Source organism: Ictidomys tridecemlineatus, chromosome 8, assembly GCF_052094955.1.
Source record: "Ictidomys tridecemlineatus isolate mIctTri1 chromosome 8, mIctTri1.hap1, whole genome shotgun sequence".
Lineage (NCBI taxonomy): Eukaryota > Metazoa > Chordata > Mammalia > Rodentia > Sciuridae > Ictidomys > Ictidomys tridecemlineatus.
Window position 1 is genome coordinate 52,376,419 of NC_135484.1, and position 14,422 is coordinate 52,390,840.

The 14,422-nt window shown below is 37.2% G+C and overlaps 1 protein-coding gene across 7 annotated transcripts in view; it reads left to right on the top strand.

Moving 5' to 3' along the window:
* Positions 1-266: 266 nt before the first annotated feature.
* The window catches only part of LOC120889115 (heat shock factor protein 2-like), a 136,243-nt gene continuing 122,087 nt past the window's right edge, over positions 267-14,422 (top strand). For 5 of the 7 annotated variants that reach the window (XR_013424976.1, XR_013424977.1, XR_013424975.1 and 2 more), the window contains exons 1-6: positions 269-490; positions 7,545-7,604; positions 10,571-10,679; positions 10,834-10,961; positions 11,776-11,900; positions 13,755-13,830. Coding sequence is in view for 4 of the 7 variants with exons in the window: in XM_078019480.1 (XP_077875606.1) it covers positions 299-490; positions 7,545-7,604; positions 10,571-10,679; positions 10,834-10,961; positions 11,776-11,900; positions 13,755-13,827 (687 nt within the window). In the remaining 3 variants the exon portion in view is untranslated. Of the gene's footprint in view, positions 491-7,544; positions 7,605-10,570; positions 10,680-10,833; positions 10,962-11,775; positions 11,901-13,754; positions 13,831-14,422 lie in introns of all 7 variants that reach the window. The other 2 variants (XM_078019482.1, XM_078019481.1) reach the window with 2 other exon arrangements.

Genomic DNA, 14,422 nt, shown 5'->3' on the forward strand with positions numbered 1-14,422 from the left:
GGGGCTGGCTGGGGGGCGGGGCTGGCTGGGGGGCGGGGCTGGCTGGGGGGCGGGGCTGGCTGGGGGGCGGGGCTGGCTGGGGGGCGGGGCTGGCTGGGGGGCGGGGCTGGCTGGGGGGGCGGGGCTGGCTGGGGGCGGGGCTGGCTGGGGGCGGGGTTGTCTGGGGGGCGGGGCTGGCTGGGGGCGGGGCTGTCTGGGGGGCGGGGCTGTCTGGGGGCGGAGCTGTCTGGGGGCGGGGCCCGAGAGCTGCTGCGCCTGCGTGGTGGGCGTTCTCCGGGAGCAGTTGCTCCTGCAGTGAATGCCTCAGCCAGCTGCCGTCGCTGTTGCCTCCGCCAGCACCACCACCGCCGCTGCTGGGTTCGGGTGTAAAATTCGGAATCCCTGCGTCTGGTTAACAATGAAGCAGAGTTGGAACGTGCCGGCTTTCCTCAGCAAGCTGTGGACGTTTGTGGAGGAAACCCACACCAACGAGTTCACCACCTGGAGCCAGGTATGGTCGGGGCACCGCGGTCTCCGAACCGCCTCCTCCCGCTCCCTCCTGCGGGGTTGTCCCTCGGGGCCTGCGGCTCCACGCTCCCTGCCAGGCGCGCGGCGGCTGTGCGGCACCGCGCGCGGCCTTTGCGCGCAGCCTCTAGAGGACCCCTGGTGTTGTTCACGAGGGGAGCTGGGGCCCGGCCGCACCGCTCGCCGTAGGCCGCGGTGGGGGAGGGGCAGCCCGTAACGGTCGTCCGGGTAGCGTTCCGAAGCGGCCCCGCGCAGCCTAGGCAGACGAGGTACCTAGGGCGCGGGAGCCACGTTATTGCACACTCATCCTCCATCCGGCTCGGAACCCGGAGATCCAGGCCGGGCTCTTCGGCGCGGGGTTAGCTGGGGAAATCTGTACCCTAGCGACCTGACCACACGCACACACCCCTCGCTTTGCATCTGGGATCTTTTATGAGGAGAGCTGTCGGGGGAGTAGGCAGATGTTCAGACGCAGGCTATTGCTTATCAATGGCTTTTTTAAACATTAAATAGAAAATGGCAAAGTATTCTTTGGAGACGGGCCATTTGTGTAATCGGGTATTTTATAATTATGATAATGAAAGTGCTAATAGACCGTGTTCAGTAACTTGATGAGGAGCTAAGGATGAATTACTAAATTTCCCCAGTTGCCCGCAGAATGGTATATGGGTGCCTAGATTATTTGATCATGACTCTGCTTCCAAACAAGGATAACCCCACTCAAGCCTTTTATCCAGTCTGGTCTAAGTTTCTCTGTGCATAAGATGGATGGATGAATGGGTTGCCTCCATGACCCGAGACCCTTTCTAGTTCCAAACACAAAGATTCTAGACAGAATGATTATTAACATCGACACTACATTTACTTTAGTAGACACTTGGATTATTGGAATCAGTTTATGAGGTATTTTGGGTTTTTCTTAACTGTAGATGATCACTTAGTTGGGAATATTTTCATGTATGGAGTTTTTGAGAACAAGTCAAAACTACCAGCATAATGCCTGACACCTGTTACGTGCTAAATAAATGTTGTCTCCTTTCCCCTTTTCTTTCTGCTTGTTTCCTTTTTATTAATAGTTTTCAATTTTATTTTTAATAGTGTACCATATCAAGCATATGAGATTTTGACTATTCTTAGTGTCATTTATTCATTTTTAAACTTTCTAGTGTTTAATTTTCTTGTGTTGTCAACTGGATTTTTTTTTTTAAACCCTCTGGGTGAAGCTGTGCATATTAAGCATTTGATGAATTCTGTACAGTTGTGCAAGGAAAGGTGAAAATCAGAAAGCCAGCCACTAGGATGTACTTAAAATAAACAGATGTCTCATGCTTTTCATCAGTCAGAAGGATTAAAAGTTGACAAGGATGGATCAGCACAGACTGTTACTCATCTATGTATTCATGTTAGAAATTGGATGAGGTACTCTTTCTGCCTGAGCTGACTTTATCATACCTTTTTGACTTGGAAAGGCCTTATTTATACTACTTAGAAATGGTACCTACATATATTGGTAATTGGTTTTAATAAAAGGTTATTATTATGTTAGTGGCAAGTCCAATAATTTCTCATACGCCTAGTATATTAATAACATTCTTATTTTCTCTGCAGTATCAAATGCAGAGTTTCATACTCATCCACAAATACTTAATTTCATGAATTTTAAGGCAAAGAAATAAGACCGTCATTTTTTATTCCATTATTAAATTATTAAGTCAGCTTTTTTTTTTTTTTCTTTCTGCACAGGGGATTGAATTCACAGGCATTTAATTACTAAGCCATATCCCCAGTTCTTTTTATTTTTTATTTTGAGACTGGGTCTCAAAAGTTGCTGAAGCTGGCTTTGAATTTGCAGCCCTCCTCCCTCAGCCTCCTGAGTCACTGGGATTACAGGCGTGGGACACTGTGCCCAGCTTAGTGTATATTTTAACTACTCATTTTTCTAATATACCAGTAGGAAAATGAAAATGAACTCAGGTCTGTATCTGTGCCAGAGTTACAATAAGTGTTTAGTGTTTGATGAATGAGTGAAATCCCTGTGCTAGTGGTAGAAATGATAAAGAACATTTGAAAAGAATTTTAGAGATCATCTAGTTTAACTCCATCTCACCCACCATAATTGAGGATTCTAGGCTTAGACAGGTTGGATTACTTAGCTATAGTTACACAGCTAGTCAAGATTGGAGATCAGCCTCTTAACTTAGATTTCTGATCCCCAAGGTCAATTTTCTAACAATAGATTTCTGAGCTCCACCAACTGTAGTAAAGTTAATATAGAGATTAGCACCATATTTAATTTTGATTTTATTTCTTTGGTACCGAGTATTGAACCCAGAAGCACTCAACTGCTGAACCTATTTTGTATTTTATTTAGAGACAAGGTCTCACTGAGTTGCCTAGTGGCTCACTGTTGCTGAGGCTGGCTTTGAACTCAAGATCCTCCTGCCTCAGCCTCCTGAGCCGCTGGGATTACAGGTGTGCTCCACCATGCCTGGTTCCATGTTTAATTTTATACGAAAATGATGTCCATGGGGCTGGGGATGTGGCTCAAGTGGTAGCGCGCTCACCTGGCATGTGTGCGGCCCGGGTTCGATCCTTAGCACCACATACAAAGATGTTGTGTCCGCCGATAACTAAAAAATAAAGATTAAAATTCTCTCTCTCCCCTCTCTCTGTTTAAAAAAAAAATGATATCCTTCACAAGTTAGTGGATAAATCTGGATAAATGTTATCTAGTACTAACCTAGTAGCTTAGTGCACCTGCCTATCTTCAATCATGCTGTCACACATATTTTCTAAAAGCAGTGCTGACACTGAAAGGTAAAACTTTTAAACAGTGATGTTAGATGAAAAACCAAAATAAATTACCCGCATCTTTTAAAAGTTGCTATTTATAGTTGTTTCTGTTTTATTTATTTATTTTCCCATACTTGTGCTGCACTTCTGTTGAGGTAATTTAGCATTTATAGTATCTGATTGAAAATCGTATTAAGGCCTTTTAGAAGAAGCAGATGTTTTGGGAACCAAGGAATCTTTTAGGCATTTTTCCCCCAGTGGCGGAAAATAATCTCTAACTTGAGTGTAAGGCAAGGACAGAAAACTCACCAGCTGCAGTTTGGAAAGTTTGGCTTAACAGTTCTAAAGACTTACGTAACTTTAGTTTTTCTTGAAATTTGACAAAATTAAGTGAAATAATCCTCTCTTCATTAAACAGAAATAATATTGTGAATGATCAAAATTATACTAAATTTGTTACTGACTCAAAATTTTTTTTTTTTTTTTTTTAAGATAGAGTGAGAGAGAGGAGAGAGAGAGAGAGAATTTTTTTTAATATTTATTTTTTAGTTCTCGGTGGACACAACATCTTTGTTGGTATGTGGTGCTGAGGATCGAACCCGGGCCACACGCATGCCAGGCGAGCGCGCTACCGCTTGAGCCACATCCCCAGCCCTCAAAATTTTTAATAAGTCTTTAGATCCAAGGTCTTTAAGAAAAACACACTATACATATTTCAGTTTTTCCTTTATTCTCTCCCCAAACAAAAAGTTGTCTTTTTTTTTTAAACATTTCCCATAACTTCAAAATTTCATATAATAGTTCTTTGTTCAGGTAAACAATTTATTTCCACAGTCAAGAAAAGAGGTAGTATTTTCAGACAACCTAAAGCATGTTTTTAAATGTAATATATCCTAAAGAGAAGGGCACATGTTTAGCTAGGAAGAAACTGGGGAAACTTGATATTCAGAGACAAGAGGTTATAGAGGTTAAATGAAAGTTCTTGTCATTGATAGTGAAGAACAGCTTTTACTGCTATTGAATGTTGATAATTATTATAAAGTAGCATAAAAGAAGGAAATTACTATAAGGTCAGTGTTCTTACCTTTGTCTCTGTTTCTCAAATTGCTTGAGAAGGATGCACGATTTCACTAGAGACCTCATACCCATTTGTTCCACTTTTTGTGCCTTTTGGAAATTCTCTAGTATTCTCAAATCAGCACAGATGAATAAAGAAATAGGAGGTGGAGGGAGCAAACCAGAAAACTGTAGTGTTTTCTAGCTGTTTTGAAGGAATTTGAATATCCCAGCAACCATTGCATTATTTTGATGTTCTAGAGTGAAACACAAACATGGCAAAGTAAGGGTAAAATCCAAGTTAGATGGGCCTGCAAAAAAGTTGGAAGACTCATTTGCAAATTACTTTTATTTGTATATGTAAAAGAGGAGTTAAAGACTTAAGAAATAATTGGTGAACATTGAGAAGTTACAGACTTGTTAAAGTTGCACATTTATATTCTGGAAATTGTTTTCAGTGATCCTAAAGTATTAGATTATTTGTAAGAACATTTTGAGCATTCAACACTAAGAGTGCCAAAAGTTTAATTTAGGCATTAGCAATGGCTACTGACTACTTTTGGAAAGTTTGCCAACATTTATGGGTAAGGATGGAGGAGAAGGTACCAATCTCTTGTCCCACTCAGTAATGGCTTTCTGACCCTTGTAAAATGTTTAGGGAGAAGGGAGAATTCACTGTTGAATTGCTTGAGCCTTATGGGTTTATGGCAATAAGGTTGAATTTTTGTACTCAAAGATGTAATTGATTAATTTTAGAGTAGAGACTGAAGGAATACCAAAGTAGAGACACAGAATGATAGGAGTGAATGAGGGCTTTGTGTGAGGAAGACAATGCAAATTCAAATAAGAAACTTTCATCTTTATTTGATATTATCCAAGAGTTGAGATTCGACAGATACGATTGAGTTTATTGAACTAAAGATTCATTTAGTAAGTTAATCATAAATATTTGTTGTGGACCTGTTAATGCCCAGTATGCTAGGTACTAGGAATTTATTCAGTAGTGAACCAAAGTGCTTTTGTTCGTGGAGTTTACATTCTAGTAGAAGGTACTGATAGATAAAATAAGCCAATATGAATAACTGAGCAGTGATAAGTACCATAAAGGAGAGCAAACAGGTTAACAGTCTGTCAGTTATGATCCAATCAAAAGACAACATCCACAGAATATTTTCAATAGGGAAAGTTTAATAGAATTACTATTTCATAGGAATTGGAGTAAAGAAAACTCTAAAGAATATAGGAGTAGTTAGTAGGAACAGTCAGTGTTGGTATAGCTATGATAATGCCATAGTAGGGACACTTCCCTGAAAGCTAGGATCCTGGCCTTGTTGGAGAAAGTGTAGCCATATTTCACTGAATGGAAGAGAAGTCATTTGTGTTGGACTGGTGGAACTTACTGGAAATCTGACATGTAGAACTCTGAGCAAGGATTGATCAACTACAGCCCAAATGCCAGTCATCTGTTTCATGAATTTAATCGGAACATAGCCGTGATCAGTCTATGTATATGTTGCCTATAGCTGCTTTTTTTGTTACACAGAGAAAATCTTGACCTTATCAACAAGCAAAAAATATTTATCTGGCCCTTTTAAGAAAAATTCAGCCCCTGTTTGAGAGTAAATTTGTTCTTTGGATTTCCATATCCAAGTGTGAATGTTGGGAGAGGTATTGCTAGGGACATTTCACTGCCCAAGGGTAAGAGGGAGTGACAGGGAAAGTTGCTGTGCTTTGTTTGCTTCCTATCATCATGCATTACAAGAGCTAGGTGCTTGCAGGTTCTCTCAAATATCCTCTACCACAAAAGAGTTAATTGTGGCAATTAGAATTTAAGGTACCCTGTTCCATGTTTGCAGAAGGTACAAAAAATAATGTGTTTGGAGCAATAAATTGATAATTGGCACATAAACTGAGTGAAATTTGTGGATACTCGGAAGGGTGAGAAGGAAAGCTGTATTAAAGAGATGGCATTTGAGCACAGACCTAAATGATTAGAAAGGACGGATCACAGAAAGGGGGAGTAGCAAATGTAAAGTCCTTGAATATGGAATGTTTAAGAAAGTAAGAAGGCCCATGTTGTTGATATATCTTTTAGAGACTAGGAGAGAGAGATCAGAAAAGTAGAAGCAGATGGCCTAGGGCCATAAGGTTGTAATAGGGATATTGGCAGCTAGTTAGAAGACTGAGAGTTTTCCAGTGTGGTATTGAAAATGGTGGCTGAAAGTAGGCTAGTTGTATTCATAGTGGTCTGAGAAGAGGTCAAATTGGATTTCCACTTTGAAGGTAGAGCTTCAAGACTTGCTAGTAAATTGTCTGTAGAGAAGGAACAAAGAATTAACAATGATTCAGATTGAGCCTGAACAGAAATGTTGGTTGAGGTTACTGTATTTAAATTTGAGATTAAAAATGAATCATTGAGGCTGAGTGCCATGTGCACACCTGTCCAGTACCTGGGAGGCCGAAGCAGGACCTTCTCAAGTTGAAAGCCAGCCTCAGCAAAAGCAAGGCACTAAATAACTCAGTAATACCCTGTCGCTAATAAAATATAAAGTAGGGCTGGGGATGTGGCTTAGTGGTCAGATGAGTTCTCTGAGTTCAATCACTAGTCATAGTAGTTCCCTCCTCCCCTTTCCCCTCCCCCCAAAAAAGGTGAGAGAAATGCAATGCAGGAAGAACAGGAATATTTCTGAACAGCTTGATGGATTTCCCTACCCTGAGATATCCCAGTGGAAATGTTGGGTATGAGTTATTGGGTATGAGTTTGGCTTTCAGGGCAGAGTTTGGCGCTTGTGAGCGGCAAAGTCATGGGGCTGAATGAAATCTGGGAAAACTGATGAAGCAACTGGAACTGAAAGATTGGGTATTCAGCACCCAGAGGATGTAAAGTCAAGAACAAGCCAGCATAGGAGTCTGAGAACAAACAGTGGAAAAAGAGGAATATCAGGGAGTAAGGTCATCGAAGTTAATGAAAGAAAATGGTTTAGGAAGATAAATGATCAACTGTGTCACATGCTGTTACTAATATAATTTTTATATCAGGTGTCTGTAAGGTATGTCTATATATGAATTAATTGCTTGGAATTAGAACATGAATATTTTAAGATAGTGCACGTTGTTTCTCAAAGAGATCAAATGTATTTTTTTTAATAGAGAGAGAAAGAGAGAATTTTTTATTTTTTATTTTTTGGCAGACACAACATCTTTGTTTGTATGTGGTGCTGAAGATCGAACTCGGGCCGCACACCTGCCAGGTGAGTGCGCTACCTCCTGAGCCACATCCCCAGCCCGAGAGCAAATCTACTTATTCTCCTATTATTAGCTGTGCTTGAATTTCTCAGTTAATTTTCTTCCTCAAACTGTATATTATCAGTCTTAATTTTTAACAATTAATGGATATTGTGGGTGGCCACCATGTCCTGTGACCAGAGTTTTCCTCTCCTGATTAGTTGAGGCCCTATCAGTTACTTTCAGTGATCCTGCCAGTTTCAAGTGACTGTAGATGGTGGCTCCTATCTTGAGAGTAGTAAAAATGCCGCCAAGTGTGTCTTCATGCTTGGGCATGCCTTCCTACATCCCCAGGGATCTAGTTACCTTACCTGTCCTTGTAACCCTGGCCCTCTTGACCTTTTTTGGATGGAAATTTCTAAGAACCAGAGTCCCCCTGAATAAAAGACCAGGCCGGAACCTGCTAGCTCTCTCGCGCCAGCCTCTTGTGACATTCCTAGCTCTCCCTTTTGGGGAGCTTGAGGCTGAAGGCAGAGGAGCTTTAATTCCTGGGATTTGAATTTAGAGGTAAATTGTGTGTCTGTGTTTTATTTGATACCTTAGGAAATTCACTGGAGCGACCTCTAGTTTAGCTGCCCTAGCTGGCTGCGGGCAGTAGGATATAAAATGTTTTCTCAGTGAGATTTTTATATTTCCCCAATTACTAGTAAGTTCTAAAATCTTTTCATGTTCAGTTAGCCATATGTTTTCTGTGACATGTTTGTTTTGTACATTTTTCTATTTGTCTTTACTTTTATTCTTTGCAGGAATTCCTTATACTTTATATTCATGTTTTGGTTATATGTGTTGCCTTCATTTTCTCCCAGTTTGTGGCTTATGTACCTTTTCTGATGAGTATCGCTCCTTAATTTTAGTATAGTTTATCAATTTTTTGTGGTTCATGCTTTTTCTTTTTTGGGTGTGAGTACCAGAAATCTAACTCAGGTACTGAACTACATCCCCAGCCCTAATTTGTATTTTTTATTTAGAGAAAGGGCCTCACTGAGTTGCTTAGGGCCTAACTTTTGCTGAGGCTGGCTTCGAACTCGTGATCCTCCTATCTTAGCCTCCTGAGCTACTGGGATTACAGGTGTTTACCACCGAGCCTGGCTTTTTGTTTCTTTTTACAAATAAACTTTTAAGTATCTTGTAATAGCACTGCTTCATCTTTACTTTAAAAATTTTTTTTTTTAAATTAAGAGAGAATTTGACGTATTGGTTAATTTAGGGAGAATTAATAGCTTTACAACACATTTGTCCTCTTTATGTTAGTATTCAAGATTCTGTGTATGTATACACTTGTGTGTATTTTAGGTCCTGTATATTTTTAGAACTTTTTTTAGATTCTTAACATTGTTCTATTGTTACTGGTATATTTTTGTTTTGTTGCAGTTGCAGGTTGTTTTAAAGGTTTTGCATTTCACATGAAATACAAAAGTTTTAAAGGTTTGCATTTCATGTCTTGAATTCAGGTGGGATTGATTTCTGTGTGTGGTTTGAGGGATCTGGTTTCACTATTTCCTACATATTCAGTTGTCTAGCACCTTTATTGAAAAGCTCAGTATTTGATTTCCAAATCATCGATGTTCCCACTTGTTTTTTTTAATTGTAGCAAAATGTAAATGGCGTAAAACTAACTGTTTTTGCCATTTTGAACATATAGTTTGGTGGCATTAAATGCATTCACATTGTTAGGTAACATTTATTGCCTTCTACCTTCAGAATGTTTTTCTTCTTTCCACACTAAACTCCATGCCCACAAAATAGTAATGCCCAACTCTTTTTGCGGCTCCTAACCACCACCATTCCACTTTGTTTTTATGAAATTGACTTTTCTTGATATTTCATGTAAGTGGAATTGCATAGTATTTATACTTTTGTGAGTATATTATTTCATTTATCATAATGTCGTTAAGGTTCATCCATGTTGCAGCATGTGTCATGACTAACTTATTAAGACTGAATATTTCATTGCGTATACTACATTTTGTTTATCTATTCAACTGTTGGACATTTTGGTTGTTTCTGCCTTTTGGCTATTATAAATAATGCTATTGTGAGCTTCAAAGTTTATGCTTCTTTTTCTTCTTTTAGGTACATATCTATAACAGGAATTGCTGGATATTATAGTGATTGTTTTCATTTTTTGAGGAACTACTATACTCTTTCCATAGCAGCCACACTTTTATATTCCATTGGCAATTCACACGAGTTCAAATTTCTCCACATCTTCATCAATACTTATTTTTTGTTTTTTGCTCATGACCATCTTAATGGCTACGAAGTAGTAGGTATCTCATTGTGGTTTTGATTTTGTTTCTAATGATTAGTGATATTGAGTGCCTTTTCATGTGCTTATTGACTATATTTGTAAATGTTCTTTGGAGAAAGGTCTACTACAGTCCTTTGTTTTGTTTTGTTTTAATTAGGTTGTTTGATTTTTGTTGTTGAATTGTAGGAGTTTTGTATGTATTGTGGATATTTATTAGATCCTCCTCCCTCAGCCTTCCTACCCTCTGGGATTACAGGCTTGGGCCCCCTCACCTGGCCACTGTTAACTTTCAGTGTTAATGTAGTAAACATATAGCTTAGAGTTTTGCAGTTGATTTGTAATCAGTGCATCTTAGTATAGTGTCTACTACAGATACTGATAAAATGTGTTTCCTTTTAATTTATCTTATTTATTTTATTGTTATACAAGATAGCAGAAATGGTCTATTTTTCTTATTTAATGGAATTGCTAATGATATAATGCAGTATTTGGTGTCAGGTAGATATCAAAAAATTTAATTGCAGTTTGGCACTTACTTGCAATTTGTTGTTGTTGCCATTATCAGGAATAGAATTTTGATTTGAAGGTATCATGGAAGGACTGGTCAGGACAGGTTTGGGATTCATATATATGAGTGTGCCAGAGAACCTTAACTAATTGACCTTTTCTGGTTTTCTTTAGAATGGCCAAAGTTTTCTGGTCTTGGATGAACAAAGATTTGCAAAAGAAATTCTTCCAAAATACTTCAAGCACAATAACATGGCAAGCTTTGTATGGCAACTAAATATGTGTAAGTATGGACAGCAGTTTATTTGTTCTGCTAACCAATTACTGATTAAACCATTTTTTTCTCATTAAGATGATAAAGGAAAATTCCACACAAGCAGTGTGACTTTTTGACTGTTGTCTAATTCCAGTCTGAGTAAATTTTCAATCTTTTTCAGATGGTTTCCGTAAAGTAGTACATACTGACTCTGGAATAGTAAAGCAGGAAAGAGATGGTCCTGTTGAATTTCAGCATCCTTACTTCAAACAAGGCCAGGATGACTTGTTGGAGAACATTAAAAGGAAGGTGAATTGTTGTTAACATTATTTAGCTAAGATTTTGACATGTATGATTGACCAATGAGCAGTTTTAGGTATTGTAATGCAGAATGTACAGAAAATACACAGGTGTTCTTTGTTAGAATGAATCAGAGCAATAAAACTTTAATTAAATATTCTATCCTCCACCTTTCCCTGTGTTCATCTGTAGTGAGAGCTCATTCTTCATTTTCTTGATGAAAGGAAAATGCTTACAACATTCTGATTGAGGATGAAGAGTCATTATTACAATAGGAAGGTTCATTCCTGTGTTGACTGAAAAAAAGTCCTCACTGTAGGACTTTTTTTGTTGTTTACTGATATATATCCATTGTACAGAATAAGTCCTTTGTACATGATAGGCATTAATTATTACATTTTTGAATGAATATCTTTTGGTGAAATAAGATATTTTTACTAAATCCATAAAAGGGCTGTAAACGATGAAAGAAAATGACCTACCATGTAGCCATTACTGTATAAATTTAATTAAAAGTGGAATGTGGTAATAAAAAGGCTTGAAAATTACAGGGAATTTGGCAGAAGAAAAAGAAAAAAACCCTAAGATGTTACTGCTCATGGAAACTTAGAGAAATTTTTGTTTTGTTTTGTTTTCTGATTATTTCTTGCTTTCTCTCTGGATGAACTGTGAAGTGTATTCTTTTCCTAGAATTCCACCCTGGGCTTTTAGAACAAAATCTCCCTTTGAGTAGATCACAAAAAATTCTTATAATAGGGAAGCTTTGAATTATAATCATGGGTATGCCGTGTATTTTTGATTTTCTAAATTTGCTTTTTGGAAGGTTTTGTTTTCAAAACCAGAAGAAAATAAAATTCGCCAGGAAGATTTAACAAAAATTATAAGCAGTCCTCAGAAGGTTCAAATAAAACAGGAAACAATTGAGTCCAGACTTTCAGAATTAAAAAGGTAAGCCATTCTTCCAAATATAATACTAATGTGTTGGGTGTTGGAGTTGTCTGGTGCATTGGTTCTTATTACTTTTGATTTGTAGTCATAGACTTAACTTTAATAATATGTTTTAATTGTGATGGCCAGGATCACATATGAACCTAAGAACATCAAAACAATTTGATAAACAAATATTACTGAAGAAACAATAAGTCTTTAGTGTAGGAAATACATTTCTACTTAGGTGTTCACAAACAAAAGAGCGCACACACAAAAAATCTTATATATTACTCATCCTTTTTTTTTTTTTTTCCTTCTCCTCCTTTAAAATTCTTCCATGAGTTCTATTAGGAAAAAGTAGGACACAAAAAGTTGGGAATAAAAGAACCCAAGAGATTTGCCCTACTTGATATTTGCTCTGCATAGGTGTGGGAGAATGTTATTTAAACCTTTTTCTTCAAAAAGATGCTTTGTTTTGTTTTATGACATTACTTGATAGGTTTTCCTAACTTACCAAAGTAATAAGTTTATATATAGAGAGAGAGAGGGGGGGGGGAGGGAGGGGTATTTTCCTACTCTTAGTAAGCAGCTGAGATTTTTCCCTTTAATAGTTTCCAAGGGCTTGAGAGTAGTTCCTTGATGTATTCTTCACCCATTTCAGATATGTACTGATTTGCATATTCCTAACTATATTTTAAAGTAACCTTGGGCTTTGGTTCCTTTTTTGAATAAATATAAAATTTTGCATATTTTATTTAATCACTGAGGATGTGTCTGTTGGCTATACTTTGACCTGATTCTTTGAATCTCAGTTTAGCTCTTAAGGAAATAGATCCCCAGATCATCCTTTAAGTGTTAGAGGCAATGATCTCCTCCTTTAGTAGGTAGATAATAGCATCTTTAAAGGTGCGTCTGAAAAAATATAGCAGTTATTCAGTAAGTAAGTATTAAAGAAAATCTCCTTTTCATATACCTCTGTATTTAAATCCACATTTCTTTTTGTAATAATTCAGACTGAGAAAATAGCTTTTGTGGAGATTAACAAAAGTTGAAAATTATTTAATTGGTAGATTATCTTTTATATCTTCTCACCATTTTCACTCTGCTAATGACAATGCAATTTCAATTAAGAAACAGCAAAGGAAAAGAATCTTAGTATTGGGCAAGTTATTGGTTTGACATTGTTGAATATTCCATCTTTTAAAAAAGTAAAACGGTGGTTTGCATATGCTTGTTTGAGACAGTTATCAAGGTAGTTTGAGAGTCTCACTTTAGTTTGGCTTTAACAGTTATAGAATTATCTGTGTGACACTGGGCAGGTTCCCACAAATTCTCTGTACCTCAGTGTCTTAATCTTTCAAGACAATTCTTCCTTACTTGGCTGATTTTAGAGAAATTTAAATGCTTAATTGAAACGTTTAGCATAGTGCCTGAAGCACATCAATTGTTCAGTAAATGTCACTTTTGTTTCCTAAGATGATTCACAAAGTCTAACCTCACTTAAGTGATGAACATTAAAAAAAGTAATGAACCACATTATCAAAAGGAGTAAATTGCTTGCTACTATATGAATATAGAAGTGTGTTTTAAGTGGGTTTTTTTTATTTTTTATTTTTTTTTATTTTGCCATGAATAGCAGATAATACATTTAAGAAGGAATGATTCTGGAGTTGTGTTGAGATAGTTGTCATTCCTGTATTATTGAACCAGGTTTCTGGTCTCATAAAAATACATATCATAGTGAAAACAAACATAGTTAAGTTCTCTAGGTTTGTGTTTTTTAATTCTCTAGTATTCTTAATTAAGATACTGGGGTTTGGTTTTCTGACTAAATCTTTTTTGTTTATTTTATTTATTTTTTAATTATAATAGTGAGAATGAGTCCCTTTGGAAGGAGGTGTCTGAATTAAGAGCAAAGCATGCACAGCAGCAACAAGTTATTTGAAAGGTAAGAAGCTCTTTTCCTTGTGACTATCATTTACATTTGTTCAATGAATTATGTGTGTAACACAAAAAAACCTCTGTTGAGTGGTTAGTAATTGATCTTTGTTTTTTATGTATTAAATACACAAAAGTAAAATTTTGAAGACAAACAAATTAAGCCAAGTGTTATATATCCTTTTTAACAACAGCAGAAACCTTTCTCATAGCTAATGATGATTATTCTATACTCTCATATAATATCTCAGTAGCTTTTACCTGGCATAACAATTTTGAGATAGTTTATTCTTGGGAGCTTAATTAATACACTAGCCAATTTCTTAGCACTTATTATTATTATTATTATAAAACAGTCTTACTGTGTTTTGTGGAAGATTTCCCCTTACTTTTTACTATAATAGGCATAGTTAATTTTTAAATAATTTGACCCAATTAGGAATTCAAAAGGATTTTTCAGTGGATGCGATAATTAGTTTCTGCATAAAATCATAATATAATGATTACCATAATAAAATAAAATCATTAATATAATGCTGTAAAATGAATCTTAGATTTTATATTGAACCTAAAATGTGTTCTTCTTATTTAATGTTTGCATA